Consider the following 18,177-nt stretch of genomic DNA (forward strand, 5'->3'; position numbering starts at 1 on the left):
CACAGGCAGCAAAACCTCCTGTCTTTATGCAAGCAACTGGCTGTTTTTTCATCTGGAAATACTGATTTTCCCCCATGCCCCTCAAACCATTTTTTACTGAAGGAAGTGATACAATCTTTGGAAGGCCTGAACTGCTGTGTCCCAAAAGGTTACAATTAGAGTTATAGCTGACTTTTAAGAACATTCAGTGCAAATTGAAGTGTGCTCAACTTAAATAGGCTCTACAGCTTTGGAAACAATCAAAGAAAATCATAAAAGATTAATTTTGTACAAAATTCCTGTCCTAAAGGCTAAGAAGTGTTGGTGTTTACCATGTAAGTAGTGTATACACAGACATACATAGATGAACACACACAAATAATATTTATCATGTTATGACTCAGCTCTGAAATAAGCCTGTTCATAGTTTCTTGTGAAATACAAAAGTAATACTGAAACCAACATGTCCCTGGTGAACCTGGTGCTCCAGCCCATCTGTAGGGCAGACGGGACTGCTTTACAAGGCAGCCTCCCCTGCTGGCTGCAGGACATTGCTCTGTCAGACATTCTCTGTCTATTGATGTGGTCTCTGTGATGCTAAGTTAACCCTTTAAATTAACCCCAAAAATACTGAGAATGGAGAGCAGAGTCACTCTGCTGTTTTCCCCACTGCTAGACCTGGGGAAAGTCTGGCTCTAGTACATGGTAGCACACATTTTGTCCAAGGAATGACAGAGAAACAATCTGCAAAGCACACATCTATGTCAGGCTCTTTCTGGAAAGCATGGCACAAGGTGGACATCCAAAAGAAAGCATGGCTAGTGTGTGCACTTGGTGGAGGGCACTGGAAAATGAGAAAGGGAGAACAAGGGGCGGTGGATCCGATCAGAGGCAAGGAAGAACCCATGTAGCAGTGGCACATGCACCGCTGCATCTCAAGCAGCTCTTATTTCCAGACACAGCAGTAATACATCTGCTCTGCTTGTGGCAGATTGTGTGAGTCACAAATAGGATTTCACAGCCAGCAGCAAACTTGTAAGCAATAAAACCCATTCCCTTCAATTACAAAGTGATCACCTCACAGGGATGCTGTGTGGCTTGATCAACTGATATTTATAGAGCACTTTGAGATCCTGAGATGAAAGCTACTATAAAAGGCTACAGATTTTTCATAAGGTTCATAGACCACCTGCTCAGACCAGAAGCATTCACTTTTAACATTGCTTGAGCCAGCTACCAATCTGATATCTCCACAGGAATTTCCTAAAACAGATGTGGCTGTCACATTTAATCTCTCTTTTACTTGGAACTCTGAGAAAAAGGAACTCCTAGAAAAGGAAATAAACCAAATTGCATTAAAACTGATGGTGAGAAGAAGCCTTGTAATTCTGTTCCCACAGCTCATGGATTCTCCATCTGTACCTTTCAGAAAGCTGCCATAGTGACTAACTCTGTGAGCTTCGCAAATTAGACCTGACCTAGATTCCGTGACGTCTTTGTTCAGCCGCTGGTTAGTGCAATATTCCAACTGCAGGGAAGTTCGGAATTGCTCCACAAAGCAGCAGTTTGGAAAGAAAAACAAACAAAATGGAATTCAGTTTTTCCTGTGCTCACAACATGCTGACCTTCACTGGACTTTACACTGAATGAATCAGTCAGTGAGCTGAATGGTGAACTTTAAACTACTGTTGTATTCTCATAATTCCATAGTACATGCTCTTGAAAAAAAAAATTACTTTATTATTTTCTCTTACTCTTCACCACAGGAATAACAAACTCCAGGAGAGCAAAGAAAAACATGATTCTGAAAACCAGAGGTGGTTATAATTATGTGGATTGCTAAGTACTTTGTTGAATTGAGGTAAAAAAATTGAGTTTAAAATCATGCTAGCTAAGGATAAAACGGTTCAGAGGCTTTTTTTCAGAAACTGATCTGAACCATATGAAACTCTTTAGAGCATGGAACTGGACTGGCATCCCTTCAGACTAAGGTCTCCCATGATGTTTTGGACTTTCTGCCTTGTGTATAGAAACTGAGCACAGATGTCCTGATAAATTTCAGAGACTTTAAACCCCTTTGTTCCACGACAGCAGTGGGAAACATTAATTAGAATCTTATTTAGTGATCCTTTTTCTTTTTTAATTCTCTTGTTCTTGGTTTAAATATGAACTAGAAATATGAAAGTGAATTAAATCCAAAGGAAATACTCTCATCCACCAGTGAGGGATCTCTTAAAAACCACAATATATTTGGAGGTGTATAAGAATGTCTATGCTCTTGGTCAGACCCTCAAGTAGGCAAGTCTCACCTTTATCATGAATTTCAGCCCAAATTGCCTTTGAGATGCATTTCAGGAAAGGTACTACCACTGCAAAGGTACAGTGAATGACTGAAAAGTGCATTGGTGCTGCAATTATGCAAAAATGCAAACTGGGAAAGAGTATTCACAGCATCTGTCTTGGGAAACTTCAGGAATCAGGCTAGATGTGATGTGACTTCCACTCCTTTTGGTTGAGCAGTGAGAATGTACCTGTGCTGCCAGTTTGGGACCTTTCCTTTTCAGGCCCATGCTGTTATTTCTTTAGGTACCAGGACCCTGAATCTTCTTCACATTTGGGCTGACTTCAGAGGCAAGCTTTGCTCTTGTCTTGGTGGAGTAACTGGTGCAAATAAAGTGGAGACCGAAGAACTGTGAACACTGAAAGCCCTGATACAACAGCTAAAACATTCACAAGCAATATGAAGATAAAATAAATGATCTGATGATTAAAAAAAAAAAACATTTAATATTTAAGAAGCTGAAACCTATGTTTAGGAGGCAGGAACCAGTAGCTTCTGAATCTGTGCTAAGCTGCAGAACTACTGGGATGCAGAAAGGGCTGGAGCCCTGATGGTCAGAGATGGGTCTTAACACTTCTGTTAGTTCCCTAAAATCTGTCCACTCAGAGGTCTACAACCTCAGCCAAATATCCAGTAGAGATTTCTCTCAAGCAAGAATGCTGCTTCAGACACCAGATACTGCATTATCAAACGGTTTGGGCAGCCAGTGAGGGATGACAGTGGCAACTTGGGCATGGAAAGCAGATAGTGCATCTTCTGCTCTCTCCCTGCAGAAACATCTTTGGCAGGTGCAGGGAACATAGCTGTTATGCTTGCCTTCCATTTCCTCTGCCTATTTGTTTTATCTCCTTAATTGATCTAGCTGGGCAATAAGATTTTAAGTTGTAAAATAAATATATTTGGAGAGATAAAGTGTTATATTCTCTTTTGCTGCCCTATTTTTAAAATTTTTTTTTAAGGTTAAATAAAGAGCTTTATGATTCCAAGCTCTACCTGGCCCACTGCAGAGTAGCCTCATGCTGTGTGAATGCTGGCTGTGAAAGGGTCAGTTCATCCTTGCCAATATCCCTAGTGATGGGGCTGGGCAACAAAAAGCAGGGGCAGGCTGCATGGCTGGACCCTTTTGCAGAGCTCTTTTAGGTTGCACCTGAGGCCACTGAGAGCAGAGGTTGTGCTGCTGGGGTCTGTGCAGACAGGGTGTGAAGGGCAGTTGGGCAGGTCCCATGGCAGTGTATATGCTGTGTCCTGTGACTATTGGGATGAGAAGAACTGAACACTCATCTGAAACTCACAGAGTTGGGAAGGTGAGTTGCTGCATTAAGAAATTGTGTTCAGCAGCAGAAGCAGTGTCTTCTGGCAGTTACCAGCACAATTTCAATGTTGTTACTATTTATTTGAAAAAGAGTATTAGCTAAGGGTCTCTTAACTGTAAAATCCCCACAAAAGGTCTGGAAATGGTAAGAAAGGAGATGGCAACACAGTGGGGGCAACACTGCAGCTAGCCCATCATCACAACACTGAACAACACTGATTTGAAGCCCACCAACCTGTGTAAAGTATTGCATGGCCTTTTGCTCCTTCTGGAAGTCAAAGCAGCCTGGATCAGCTAGCTGGAGAGCTTTCTCCTGCCCTTCTGCATGCTGGTTTTAGAGTCAAAATCCCCAAGACTGAATGAGTAAATTAGGAGGGGGTTTCTCATATTCAAGTTTTTTGAGTAGTGTTTCCAAGTAGGCACTGCTCTTCCTGCTTGTGCTCAACTTGTTTTCTTTATTTAAGATAGAAATTCCTGTGTCACCGATATATACATATCTATGGAAACAAGGAATTATCTAAATTATTGTTTTTAGAATAAAGGGCCCAAATTAGCTTTGGGTGAGCTTTTTCTCAATTGCTTAAAGCAAGGAGCATTTTCCCCATCTTCTTTAAAAGTACAGTGAAAAAAAATATGGGGATAAAATATCCTACACCATCTAAGCATAAGCAATATTCTCAGTGAGAGCAAATCAGCTCAGAATGTATCAAATCTGGGGATCTGCCCAGGGAAGCTAAGCTGGTTTTCCCAGGGCTTTGTTTTCTAGCATGAAAAGTGTAAGGGAAAAAACATGAGTAAGTTCCAAATGCAAGTGAAATAGCCTTCAAATGCTCCAAGTCAGCTGACTGACAGCACTGGATTAAGCTTTTTAGTCACAATTTAAAACTAATAGCTATAATCTGGATCCAAGGAAGATCTTTTTTCTCCTCGTCTTCTTTCAGGCAACTATCAAAGAGCTCATGCCCGCTGCTGACTGCCCCAGTGCCACTGGGAAAGTGATAACTGAACTTTTAGGTCATCATTTTACATCCAGAACTGCAGTCTTGAAAATCCTTCTTTCCTAGTGCTTATTGCTACTGGCAATGCTTACTCCTGCAGCTCAGCTTTGGGGTTGTTTTTACCCAAAAGGAATATAGTTCTCAGACTCTATGTAAATGAAATCAAGGTGGTGGAGCTGACCAGGAGGGTCACTTCAAAAGCACAATCCCAACCCCAGATAACATGCTCATGTAAATATGCTGATTGCAGGCTCCTCTAATATGTCAGGTGGGTCTGTCAAGTTTTCAGTAGGGGACAGAAGTTTGAAATGTTACAATCTATACTAAATGAAAGCCACGATTAGTTAATTATGCCTTTTTGCCTTGCACTCCATCATTCTGGGATATAGTGATGTAATTAAGGAAGACAATGGTTCTCACACGGCTTGCAAAAGCAGATATTGTGTATTCCTCATCATCAAGAATCAGGTGGAGCAGGCACTACAGTGACTAAGCAGGTCAACTCTCAACAAAAGGCATATTACTGCAGAGTCATCACACCAAAACTTTATTGCTCATGCAATCATAAACAGTATTTGTCACTCTGAGGTGCTGTCAGCCAAAATGAAACGTTCAGTTCATGTTCTGCACATGGGTAAGTTTCTTTAGCTGCCAGATAGCCTTTCTGTGCTCCAGCGAAGTTCGACTCCATCACAGTGGAGGTCTGTTTTCAGATATCCCTGCCTTGTAAACCTCTAGCTTAGTAAAGCATTTTATTTGCTCCTCTCCCAAGTTTTATACTGCAAGTGCTGCAAGAGCTTGTGCACAGCCTTTGTCTCCTAAAACAAAGCCAGCATGTCAGTAAGACTTGTGGGACGAGAAGATTCCTAAACAACTGGCACTTCTTTTCTGCCTGTGGTTATGGAGAGTTTGACACAGCTCTTTCTAAAACATTGGAAATATCAAGCAGTAGGGCCCATCTCAGCTCACTTTAAACTTCCTCCCTTTAAGCCTTGCAAGTGAGGTCAAAGACAAAAGAAAGGGCTTCTTCAAATACATTGCAGATAGAACTAACACAAGAGGCAATACAGGCCCACTGCTGAATGAGGTGGGTGCCCTGGTGACAGAGGATATAAAGAAGGCAGAGGTGCTGAATGCCTTCTGTGCCTCTGCCTTTACTGCTGCAGACTCTCCCCAGGGGTCCCAGGTCCCTGGAGCTCCAGAAAGTCCCAGAGGAAGTCAGGATAAAGGAGGAGATTGCCTTGGTAGATGAGGATTGGGTTAGGGATCAGTTGAGCAATCTGGACATCCATAAATCGATGGGTCCGGATGGAATACACCCGTGGGTGCTGAGGGAGCTGGTGGAGGTCGTTGCTAGGCCACTCTCCATCATCTTTGGTAAATCGTGGGCAACACGAGAGGTGCCTGAGGACTGGGGGATGGCAAATGTCACTCCAGTCTACAAAAAGTGCAAGAAGGAGGACACGGGTAACTATAGACTGGTCAGCCTCACCTCCATCCCTGGAAAGGTGATGGAACAACTTGTTCTTGGCACTATCTCTAGGCGTATCAAGGCTGAGGGGGTCATTAAGAGCAGTCAACATGGTTTTACCAAAGGGAGGTCATGTTTGTCCAAACTTATAGCCTTCTATGAGGAAGTGACTAGGTGGATAGATGATGGTAGGGCAGTAGATGTGGTTTATCTTAATTTCAGTAAAGCACTTGACACTGTCTCCCACAGCATCCTCGTGGATAAACTGAGGAAGTGTGGTCTTGATGATCAGGTAGTGAGATGGATTGTGAACTGGTTGAAAGGAAGAAGTCAGAGTTGTGGTCAATCTAGCTGGAGGTCTATGACTAGTGGAGTCCCTCAGGGGTCAGTACTGGGACTGATGCGGCTCAGTATTTTCATCAATGACCTGGATGAGGGAACAGAGTGAAACCCCAGCAAGTTTGCTGATGACACTAAAGTGGGAGGAGTGGCTGACACACCAGAAGGCTGTGCTGCCATTCAGTGAGACCTGGACAGGCTGGAGAGTTGAGCAGGGAGAAACTTGATGAAATTCAACAAGGGCAAGTGTAGAGTCTTGCATCTGGGGAAGAACAACCCCATGTACCAGTACAGGTTGGGAACTGACCTGCTGGAGAGCAGTGTAGGAGAAAGGGACCTGGGGGTCCTGGTGGACAGGAGGGTGACCATGAGCAAGCAATGTGCCCTGGTAGCCAAGAAGGCCAATGGGATCCTGGGGTGCATTAGGAAGGGTGTGGTTAGTCGGTCAAGGGAGGTTCTTCTCCCTCTCTATTCAGCCTTGGTGAGGCTGCATCTGGAATATTGTGTCCAGTTCTGGGCCCCTCAGTTCAAGAGGGACAGGGAACTGCTTGAAAGAGTCCAGTGCAGAGCCACAAAGATGATGAAGGGAGTGGAACATCTCCCTTATAAGGAAAGGTTGAGGGAGCTGGGTCTCTTTAGCTTGGAGAAGAGGAGACTGAGGGGTGACCTCGTTAATGTTTATAAATATGTGAGAGAGTGTCCGGAGGACAGAGCCAGGCTTTTTTCAGTGACGTCTAGTGATAGGACAAGGGGCAATGGGTGCAAACTGGAAGGTAGGAGGTTCCACATAAACATCAGAAAAAACTTTCCTGTGAGAGTGACAGAGCACTGGGACAAGCTGCCCAGAGAGGCTGTGGAGTCTCCTTTGCTGGAGACATTCAAAACCTGCCTGGACGCATTCCTGTGTGATGTGCTCTAGGGGATCCTGCTCTGGCAGGGGGGTTGGACTAGATGATCTTTCGAGGTCCCTTCCAACCCATAGGATTCTGTGATTCCAGTTAGAAAGTGTTCTGGTTTGGTTTGGTGGGTTTTTTGGTAGCAGTGGAAGGGCCAAAGGAGTAGCTCTGGTAAGAAGCTGAGAAGCTCCCCTTGCTCCAAAACCCAGCCAAAGATCCATTAGAAGGACAATACATGTGCTTCAGTGAATAACATATAAAAGAATCAACATAACACCTGAGCAGAGAAGCACTTGAGGGAGAAGAGCTGTGCTGGAGGGGGAGAGGGTGCTGGTGGTTGGTGAGGAAGAAGGGGAAGAAGGTGCCCAAGCAGAAGTTTCCCTGCAACCCATGGTGAGATGGCAGCTGTCCCCCTGCACTTGTGGAGGAACATGGTGGAACATTCCCTGAAGGCGCCAGGAGGAGTGAACTTGGCCACTGGACTTGGATCTTGTGGCCAGAGGATTTGCTGCCTGTGGACTCTGATTACACAGCTGTGGAAAACCCCGGTGCCAGGAGAGTTTGTTCCCAAAGCAGCCCATGACTCTGTGGGAAGCCCAGGCTGGAGCAGCTCCAGACCTGGTGGGAAGGACTCATGAAGGAGAGGTTCATGGAGGACTCTCTCCCATGGGAGGGACCCCATGGGGAAGCAGGGAAGGACTGTAAGGAATCCTTCTTCCTGAGGAGGAAGGAGCAGCAGGAACCACCAGCCTGTGAACTGGCTCTAAACCCCATCCCCTGTCCCCCTGTGCCGCTGGGGGGAAGGAGGGAGAGAAACCAGGAACAAAGGGATTTGGGCCTGGGAAGAAGGGAGGGGTGGGGTAACATATGCAAGCCCTGCTCTGTGTGTGGTCTGTGTCCTGTGCGTGTGTGATTAGTGTGAAATGAAATTATTATTTTTTCCCCAAGTTGACTCTGTTTTGCCCGGGACCATAATTGGTGAAGAGCCCTCCTTGTCCTTTGTCTCAACTCAGGAGCTTTGTCCTCCTCATCGCAGAGTGCATGTGTGTGTGGGGAGTTGAGTGAGTGGCCATGGGGCTGTTCCTTTGTAGTTGTGTTGGGCTCAAACCACGACATTGTTGGCAAACCAACCAGGAGAGAGACAAGGCACCATGACAGAAAGCGCTGGCCAATGTTTGCCAGCAATCAGACATCATGAGAGTAGCTGCACAGTTGATGTGAGAAGCGTGTTTGGAAGAGTCCCTCCTTTGCAACATTTTCTGTCAGTCGTGGGCTTTCTCAATTTCAGGCTCTACACAGATCATTTGGATAAATATCTAGAGAGAGACATACCCTTTATCAATCTGCTTAAATCAATTTAAAAATTATTCATTCTTTTAGACTGGCAATGTCCTTTTCCAGTATTTAAATGAGCATTATGTGCAAAACTGTTTTTATTTATTCTAAACATATTCACCAGTTGGCCACAGTCAGTAGTGGCAGTAAGAATACTGTCATAAAAGGATCTCAGTTTTGTTCCCAGCTGCTTGTGAGGCTTTGCAAAGAAAAACAGATCATATCTATTGATCTTAAACTAACAAATTAAGATTCCAGGGTTTTCCAATTCATCTGGAGCAAAAGGGAATGGTCAGCATGAATGTGCATTTGAATCTGGCTCCAGGGCCAGAGGGGGACCTTCCAGTCAGTATTAAGTTCAGGCTAAAGTTCCACCTTCAGCCTAATAGATGGTTTGGTCATCAAATCCGAAGTGAATTTATCCACCACACAGATAAAGTGGTGGAAGTACTGATAAAACCACTGACTGAAGTCCTTTAGACTCTATTAAATATTTAATCAATGCTGTAGAAGCAGTAGTAGTCATAGCAGTTGCACTTTTTCCAAAGCTAACAATGCATTTAAGGTATCAGTGCATCATGTCTGTGGAAGACTGCCACACAGGCTCATCAGCATCAAGCTCACTGTAGGGCAGCACAGCTGCTGCAGTGGTGGAACAGCCAACAGGGATCAGCCAAGAGATGGTGTCCAAGGATGTGGCTTCTAAAGCAGCAGCTTCCTACACCCAGTCAGTTGCCAGCACAGCAGTAACTCACGTGTCACCACGGCTGAGGTGAGGTCACCACAAGCCCAATGCAGAGTGCATAGTCAAATGTGCTGCAGTTAGTATGGTTCCAGACCCAGACCAGCCTTGGTGGCACCTGTACACATCCTATGTCTTTGCACAGCACTGACACCTTCACATGTCCCTTAAATAACTTGGTAGCATGCGTATCAGTGAACCAAACCCTGGGTCCCTCACACACTCCTGGAGTCAACCCAGTTAGCTGAGCTTTCGTAATATTGCCCTAGGGTGATATGTCACCCATTTATTTCCCCAATCCAACGGGCAATTCTTCCTCATTTCCTTCCCTTCCCGACCCAGCCCCATCTTAGCACTTTCATCCTCCCCAGTACAAGAAGCATCCACAGAGCACTGGAGACAAAGTGTTTCATAATTTCTTGATTTATTATTAGTGCATACCAAAATTTGCTTTTCTCTGACACATCACATGTTCATTTTGTGCAAAAAACTTGACATATCTGAATCCTTTTGACATATCAAAGTGGATCTTTTGCCTTGGATTCCACCAGCGACGATGCATCCACAGCAATTTTCATGTGCTTATGACTGGGAAAGGCAAAAACATTGGTCAGAAACAGACCTGCTTGTGTGTCTGCTGAGCAGAGTGCACACCTTGCAGAAACATTCAGATGAATTTTGGATTATTGTCTTGGATGCTGGAAGGATTTTAGTCTTGTTAGCAAAATGTTCTGGCTGAGCCTGTTAGCCCTAATTACAGGAGCAGTTATATTAGACTAGGGGGAGTTGTATCCTTACACAGTTATATTTGCTGTTTATTTCCAGTATATCTGCATAAACTTCCCTGTGACTTTTCATGAGAAAATACAGATTAGAAAAGTGACCAGTGATTTTTCCAGGGTAAAGGTAAGCAAAGAGATGGATAAATATTTTTCCAAAAATGAGGATGAGGTTGCCTAAAGTCCTTTTTCTTGCAAATCCTTCTCACTGCTTGCAAATCCTCTTAATAAATCTCCACTTAGTTTCTTCCAAAACAGCATTAGGGAAAAAAATATATTTAAGAATTTTTTAAAATTTAAAAATTAATTTTCTGAAGATGTTTCACTATGTTTAAAGCCCCCACTAGATACCTCGGATACCACCAGCACAGAGCTGGTGAGAACACAGAGCCATCACTGGAAGGCACCAGCAGCAGCAGCTCACTGTTCCTTGCAACGTCACCGAGGCTTAGGAGTTATTTTTGTTCTCCTAACGGTGAGTGGGAAATTACTGCAGAGAAGTTTTGTGATTTATCCAAGCCCTGGGGAACAAGGAGAAGGGGCTGGGTGGGGGGAAGAGGGCATCCAGCCCAGAAATCCCAGCATGGTTCCCAGTCCTCTGTCCTGCCATCTCTTGCCCCAGGCATTAAAAGCCGGTAGAATTAGAGCTCCCCAGTGACTAGTTTGCCGGCAGAGCCCTGGGAGGAGGAGGTTGTCACAGGCTACCCTAACAATTGTGTCGCCTCTGGGAAGCAGGACAACCTTTTGTCACAGGGAAATATGCAGGCCACCACTGCATTTGTAAAGCCTCCTCCCTGCTATGCACAGTCCCCATCTCCTGTGTGCCCCTTCCCAGGAGGGGAAGAGCTGGGACAAGCAAAGCAGGAGGTAGCAGCCAGGAGGGCAGCTTGGTGTGCATAATTCAGTGGATTCCATGTCCCATGAGATACCACTGGACATGCAGTGAAGCACACTGGGACCCAGAGCCCAACCCAGGGCATCTGTTGCCAAGGGAGGGACACGCCAGAGGGGGGAAGGGAGGCAGGAGGCACTCACCAGCAGGAGAGCAATGCAAGAGCAAGCAGCACCCAAGAAAAGGTGAGCAGGGGCAGCATCTGTAGCATCCCTGAAGCGTGGATCTTCTGAACCATCCCCAGGGGACTTAGGGTGCTGTGAGTTCATGCACATCACTGTCTCGAGAGGTGTGGGGGCTCTGGCCACACCAGCATTGGTGGCATGTGGTGATCCCAACACCTCAAGTAGGAAAGCAGAACCTGCTCTTGGAGACCCAGCCACTCTCATGCATCAGGACTTAGTTGCCCCACTCCATGTCTATGTTCAGTTGCTCTTACAGAGCTGATCTTTAATACTGGGGGGTTCCTTGTAAATGGGGCTCATGTGCTGCTGGAGTTAGGATGTATAACCTCTCTCCCCCTCCAAGGGTTTGAGGAACAAGCCGAGGGTGATGCATAAGGCTGAAATGCTCACTGCTCTGCCAGGGCTAGGAAAAGCAAGCAAGGAGGCTTCATCTCCCTTCACCTCCTAATCCTGAAAAGTACTTACAGCAATCCCTATCCAGGAACCAGACTCTGGATGCTTGGGATCATGAGTGAGAGGCAGTCATGAGGCAGCTGGCAGGAGACGATGGCAAAGCACCTCTCTTGGAGCACCTGTGCTCTGCACAGCCAGTCCCCCGGCCCGGGTGGGTCAGGAGCACAGCAGGGACCGCCCGCGCTTCCACAGCTTCCAGGACCAGCCTTCTCGCTGGGGAAACTCGGCCTGACGCCGAGCTCAGCAGGTGGAGGAAGGTCTCTTCACAGCCACCTCCAGCGTGGGCAGAGACGCTGCCACCGGTATCCATGTAACTAGACACTATTCCACACGCCGACACGCAGACTGCCCCGCCGGGGGCAGCAGCGCAGGGCGGCCAGGCCCCCCTCGAGGGGCGTCTCTCCGGGCAGGGTCGTGGCCGGGGGTCCCAGCAGGTGCGGGGGGGGGGGGCGGGCAGCCCAGCGCGCAGCCCCGCTCCGCTCACACGAACTGCGCTGCGAGTGTCCCCCTCTTTGGCACCTCCAGTCCCCGCAGTGACACCGCGCGGGGCGCAGAGCGGGGGCCGCGGCGGGACCCGCGTGTGGCGGGAGGAGGGGGCAGCACCCGCTGCCCCGGCCCCTTCCCGGGCCCCGCCGGGGCTCCCGCCGCGCCCGCCGGCAGCGCCGGGGGCAGAGGGCAGGGGGCGAGTGGCGGTGGGAGGCGTGCCCCCTCGGGAGAGGGTTCGCGGGTGCCCAGAGCCACGGCTGCCGCCCCCCCTGGGGAAGCTGTGCGGGTGGGAGCCGGCGGGAGGCAGGACCGCGCGTGGGGAGGAAGCCCGAGTTTGCCGCGCCGGTGCGCGGGGGCAGGAGCGAGCGAGGGGAGGCACGGCCGGCACACCGGCTGCTGCGGGCCGCCCCTCCTCAGCCGGGCGCTGCCACCGCCAGCCCCCCCCCCACCCCAGCCGCCCACCGCTCCGGCCGCCCGGCGGGCTCGGGGGGAGGGTGGGAGCGGCGGGGGCGGGGGCGGCAGCCGCGGGGGTCGTCGCCATGACGAGCGCGCGTGCCGCCGCCTCCCGCCGCTGAGCGGGCAGCGCGCGGCCGCTGTCCCTTCAGCACCGCACCGCGCCCGCACCGCACCCGCACCGCACCGCACCGCGCCGCACCGCACCGCGCCGGCAGCGAGGCGAGCCCTGGCGTCCCCCAGGGGCGGCGGCGATGGCGGGCCGGGCCCGGGGGCTGCAAGGCGCGGCTGCGGGGGGCCGCGGCCGCTGAGAGAGCAGGTAGGGCGGGCGCGGAGCGGGGCGGGTCCCTCCCGGCCGAGCCCCGAGCAGGGCGGGGGGCGGCGGCGTCCCCGGGGGCAGAGAGGGGGCCGGGGAGGGGGCGGGAGCGGAGCCGGGGGAGCGGGGCCCCGGGCGCTGGGGGGTCTCGGTCTGGCGGGGCCGGGGCGCGGCGGGAGCCGGGGAAGGTCGGCGCGGAGCCGGTGGCACAAAGGCCGCGTGTGATGGGGAGGTTGGCAGGAGCGAGAGCTGCAGCACAGGTGGGGGGTACGGGGAGGGACAGGAGCCTGCAGCGGGAACAGGGGAGCCGCCCTCGGGGTCTTCAGCAGGGAGGTGGGAGAAGGCAAGGAGGAGAAAGGGGGAAATGAAGGAAAAGAGGAAAAGGGGGAGGAGGGAAAGGAGAGAAAAAGAAAATGAAGAGGAGATAAAGAGAGGAAGAGAGAAGGAGAAGGAAGAAGGAAGAGAAGAAAGAGAGAGAGAAAGAGAAGAGAGACAGAGACAGATAAAGAGAGAGAAAGAAAGTAGAGGGGGGAGAGAGAGAGAGAGAGAGAAAGAAAAAAGAAAAAAGAAAGAAAGGAAAGAAAGAAAGAAAGGAAAGAAAGAAAGAAAGGAAAGAAAGAAAGAAAGAAAGAAAGAAAGAAAGAAAGAAAGAAAGAAAGAAAGAAAGAAAGAAAGAAAGAAAGAAAGAAAGAAAGAGAAAGAAAGAAAGAAAAGAAAGAAAGAATCAAAAGCTGAACATGCTGTAGATTTGCTCATCGTGCTGGTTTTCTGTGCAATTGCATCCTAGGTTTTTGTTCCCTACACACATTTGGAAGGAGCTCATTATGACAGGGCAGAGTCTGAAGGCTTTATCTGAAGCGAATTTTGAAGACAATGAGATCAGCATCAACGTTGGAGGCTTTAAGAAAAAGATGAGATCCAACACGTTATTAAGGTTCCCTGAGACCAGGCTTGGCAAACTGCTGAGCTGCCACTCAAAGGAGTCAATACTGGAGCTCTGCGATGACTATGATGACACCAAGAATGAATTTTATTTTGACAGGAATCCTGAGCTCTTTCCTTACGTGCTACATTTTTATAACACTGGCAAGCTCCATGTGATGGGTGAACTCTGCGTGTTTTCTTTCAGTCAGGAGATTGAATACTGGGGAATCAATGAATTCTTCATAGACTCCTGCTGCAGTTACAGCTACCATGGGAGAAAAATGGAGCCAGACCAGGAGAAATGGGAGGAACAAAGTGACCAGGAAAGTACTACATCTTCTTTCGATGAAATTCTGGCATTCTACAATGATGCCTCTAAATTTGACAAGCAACCCTTTGGAAACATCAGGAGGCAGCTCTGGCTTGCTTTGGATAATCCTGGGTACTCAGTCTTAAGCCGGATCTTCAGTGTCCTTTCAATAGTGGTGGTGCTGGGCTCCATTGTGACCATGTGCCTGAACAGCCTCCCAGACTTTCAGATTGTTGACAGCAATGGGAACCCCGAGGAAGACCCTCGCTTTGAAATTGTGGAACATTTTGGTATTGCATGGTTCACTTTTGAACTGGTGGCGAGATTTGCAGTAGCTCCTGACTTTTTAAAATTTTTCAAGCATGCCCTGAATTTGATTGACCTGATGTCTATCCTTCCATTTTATATCACTTTAATTGTCAACTTGGTGGTAGAAAGTAGTCCAACTTTAGCAAATCTAGGCAGGGTTGCACAAGTCCTGAGACTCATGAGGATCTTTCGCATCTTAAAGCTTGCTAGACACTCCACAGGTCTCAGATCTCTTGGGGCCACCCTGAAGTATAGCTACAGAGAGGTGGGGCTTCTTTTGCTTTACCTCTCTGTTGGCATCTCCATTTTCTCAGTAGTGGCTTACACCATTGAGAAAGAAGAGAATGAGGGGTTAGCCACCATCCCTGCTTGTTGGTGGTGGGCTACTGTTAGCATGACTACAGTTGGCTACGGGGACGTTGTGCCAGGGAGCACTGCTGGCAAGTTGACAGCATCTGCATGCATCCTAGCTGGTATTCTAGTGGTAGTGCTCCCCATTACACTGATCTTCAATAAATTCTCCCACTTTTATAAGCGTCAGAAGCAGTTAGAGAGTGCCATGAGAAGCTGTGATTTTGGTGATGGTATGAAAGAAGTTCCATCAGTCAACTTAAGGGACTACTATGCTTATAAAGTCAAATCCCTTATGGCCAGTCTTACCAATATGAGCAGGAGTACCCCCAGTGAGCTGAGCCTGAATGATTCACTGCATTAGTGTAGAAGTTTGACAGCAGTTTGCATGAGAGCTATCAAGAGCTATGTTTGTAAACGTTTCCCTGTTTGTCTTTTTTCTTAGAGGATAGTGTTGCTGACACTGCACTAAACTTTGCACTTGAGAAACTAAAGACATTTCTATTACAAGTTGATGGTTTGCACATTTTCATCCTGTTGCATTGCTAGTAAATGCTGACTTTTCCATACAAATGTGATCACTTCCATAACATTACTGCTAGAGGTGTAGTGATGGTCTGTTACTTCGTGCATTACCTCATCTGAGCAGAGAAATGAATGTACCCAAGTGGAATAAAAATTCTCATCTGTGACACAAGTAATGAAAAAATCACCTATACTGGTACCTGTACTAGTGTAGGACTTGCCATGCATTTTACAACAGTTTAAAACAATCACCTGTGAATCACTGACACAGGACCACTCTCCCCAACTGTCTGACTGGCAATTCTGATTGTTACATGTATGAAAACACCTCTGAGCTTTGCATTTCAATGGAAGTTTGCTTACTCTTGAGGACGTGTGTTAAAAATTGGGTGTTCTCGTTCTGAAATGTTACATATGGTAATATTTTTCAGAAGCTCCTAAGCATAGACCTACCTCTGCTTCCAAGATTTGGTTGATACTGAGCCCTCTGAAGAAGCCCACCCCTCATTTTCAGATAGCTACATATTCAAAGACATTTCCACAGGTCACTCTAGGTATGGAGGCCCATCTCAGGTTCCCATTTCCACAAGTGATCTGCACACAGATCAGTTCCAGTGAAGCTGAAGATACACTGTATTTCAGCCTGTCAAAATGGTTTAGAGATTAGACACACAAAAATGTGGGTTTTCAACAATTAGAGGCTCCAATGAAAAACTTGGACTTCTTTAATGAAGCGAGATATTCCCACATGAACAGTACAGGCAGCATTTTAGGAACTGACATTCATATACCGCAAAAAGACTAATTATAAAGATGCCATATGTGAGGGTGAGATATAAAATCTAATTTTATCAGGAAAGCTTGAAAGCAGGTTTTGATGGCAGACAATTCCATTAAGCTTACTGCCAAGGAAACTCTTAAGGAAAAAAAAAAAAAAAGAGCTCTAAGTCACATTTTCCCTCAGAAAGGAACTCACAGTTTACAGATGAGGAAGAGTATAAAGGCCTAAGAAAGAAACAGATCAAGAAAAAGAACTTAATACTGCACACACTGTGGGCAGATCCTCCTACCTGCTTCTGTGACGTAGTAAACTTAAATCCTTTCAAGGGCTGGCTTGTAGTTTTGGTTTTTTTTAAAGAAAAAAAAAAGACTTGAGAGAGCAGATGATCTGGGTTTTCAAGAGTAGTCATGAATCTGCATAAAATTATTTGTTGAGTGCTTAGCCTTTTCCCTTACACAATTGTACAGGGATCAAACACTTGTAGCCAACAGGCAGAAGCCACTAATTCTCTCTCTTTATACTTCTAGGGATTTGTGCTACAGCCCACACTACTGGCACTCAGTGGGCAGAACAGCATTTCTCTTCAGATCCTGCTGCTTTTCCATCTCATTTATTATTTTATGTCACAGTGTTTTCCATTTTTTTTTTGTTTGCTTCTTTTATTTGTGAAGACTAGAGAGGGTCAGAAAATGAATTCAAAAGTCTTAGAAGAGAAATGAAAACACTAAGGCAAATATTGTCATGTTTGGAAGCCTGTGTTTGTACATCACAATAAAGAGTGGCCCAACTAGCAGAATAAAGCAAACATGGCATGAATAGGTAATGCCCTTTTTTAACCTATTAGAGGTTGCTGTCTGGTCTAGATCTTTTGATGTTTTTGCTGTATCAGCTCCACCTAAAACCAGAAAGCTGATTACCCAGAATCCTGTATGCCCAGTGTTCTATTACAGAATACACAGAGTGAAATAACTTACACACACACATTGCCTTTGAACACCCTCCCCTCATGTCAGTTAGTAGCTGATCTAGGCCATGAAGTGTGAGGCCATACCAAAAAATTCCAACTCCTGGAGATTTCAGTGTAGTCTGCACAAGTTATAAAGCTAGTAGGCAAGATGTTGCTTGCTGTCGCTGAAAAATCAAAGAGCCATGTATATGGCCCTGAAGGCAGGCCTAGATAACCTGAATTAGGTGTCCAAACTTGAAACACTTTGCTAGGGTTTTCAATTCATCTGGGGGGAGGGGGGGACAGGTTCAAGTTCTCTGCTGGGTCACAGGCATAAATTCAACATTCTTGCCCCTGACTCACATTGCATGTGTGTGAGCTATCACACACCTACACACACTCACCCAAAACATGGCACAGGACTAGGTTGCCTGTTGGATCGAAATACCATGAAAGGAATAAGGGGAGGAAGAGACAGGCTTGCACAGCACATACACTCCTGTTGGGTTACCTGCTGCAAGGGGGCAAACTCTCCCACTGATGTCAAGGACACTGCAAATTCTTACTAGGCCTGTTGGCTGGAAGCCTTCAGAGAATCCAGCTCTGAGCAGTGGTTTTATCTCAGCTGCATATGCAGTGGGTTCACAGAGTTGAAAACCGATGACTTTCAGGGCAGTTATTTGAAGAGACCTGAAAACTTGCCAAGAAGTCATGAATTCCCTCAGCTGTTGCTAGTTTAGCATTGCAAAGGCTGGATCTAAACTTTGCAACACATCATTTCAATAACCTATAGCTTATCTTTTGCTCTAGATTTATTTTTATTCATAGGGCTGATGCTCTGTCATTTCTACAAATATTGAATGGAGCGTGTCCAAATTGTGTTCTACTAAAGAAAATGGAATACCCCAAGGAATTATGACTTTTATTGTACTGGTTGAAAGGAATTTTCATTATTGCTTTTTTATATAAGTGCTTTGGATCAAAGACACTAAATAAATAAAGTCCTGAAATTTAATATGTTCTTATTATAATGACAATTACTTTACACAGTACA

The 18,177-nt window shown here is 46.8% G+C and overlaps 2 protein-coding genes across 2 annotated transcripts in view; one reads left to right on the forward strand and one right to left on the reverse strand.

Annotated features, from left to right (window-relative positions):
- RIDA (reactive intermediate imine deaminase A homolog) overlaps positions 1-18,177 on the reverse strand; it is a 959,578-nt gene that overhangs the window by 153,725 nt on the left and 787,676 nt on the right. The window lies entirely within an intron of this gene.
- On the forward strand, positions 13,771-18,139 carry KCNS2 (potassium voltage-gated channel modifier subfamily S member 2). The gene has a single exon (XM_051610165.1). The coding sequence runs from the start codon at positions 13,802-13,804 to the stop codon at positions 15,233-15,235; it is 1,434 nt and encodes a 477-aa protein (XP_051466125.1). The 5' UTR covers positions 13,771-13,801; the 3' UTR covers positions 15,236-18,139.

The sequence above is a fragment of the Apus apus genome, chromosome 2 (assembly GCF_020740795.1).
Source record: "Apus apus isolate bApuApu2 chromosome 2, bApuApu2.pri.cur, whole genome shotgun sequence".
NCBI classification, from domain to species: domain Eukaryota; kingdom Metazoa; phylum Chordata; class Aves; order Apodiformes; family Apodidae; genus Apus; species Apus apus.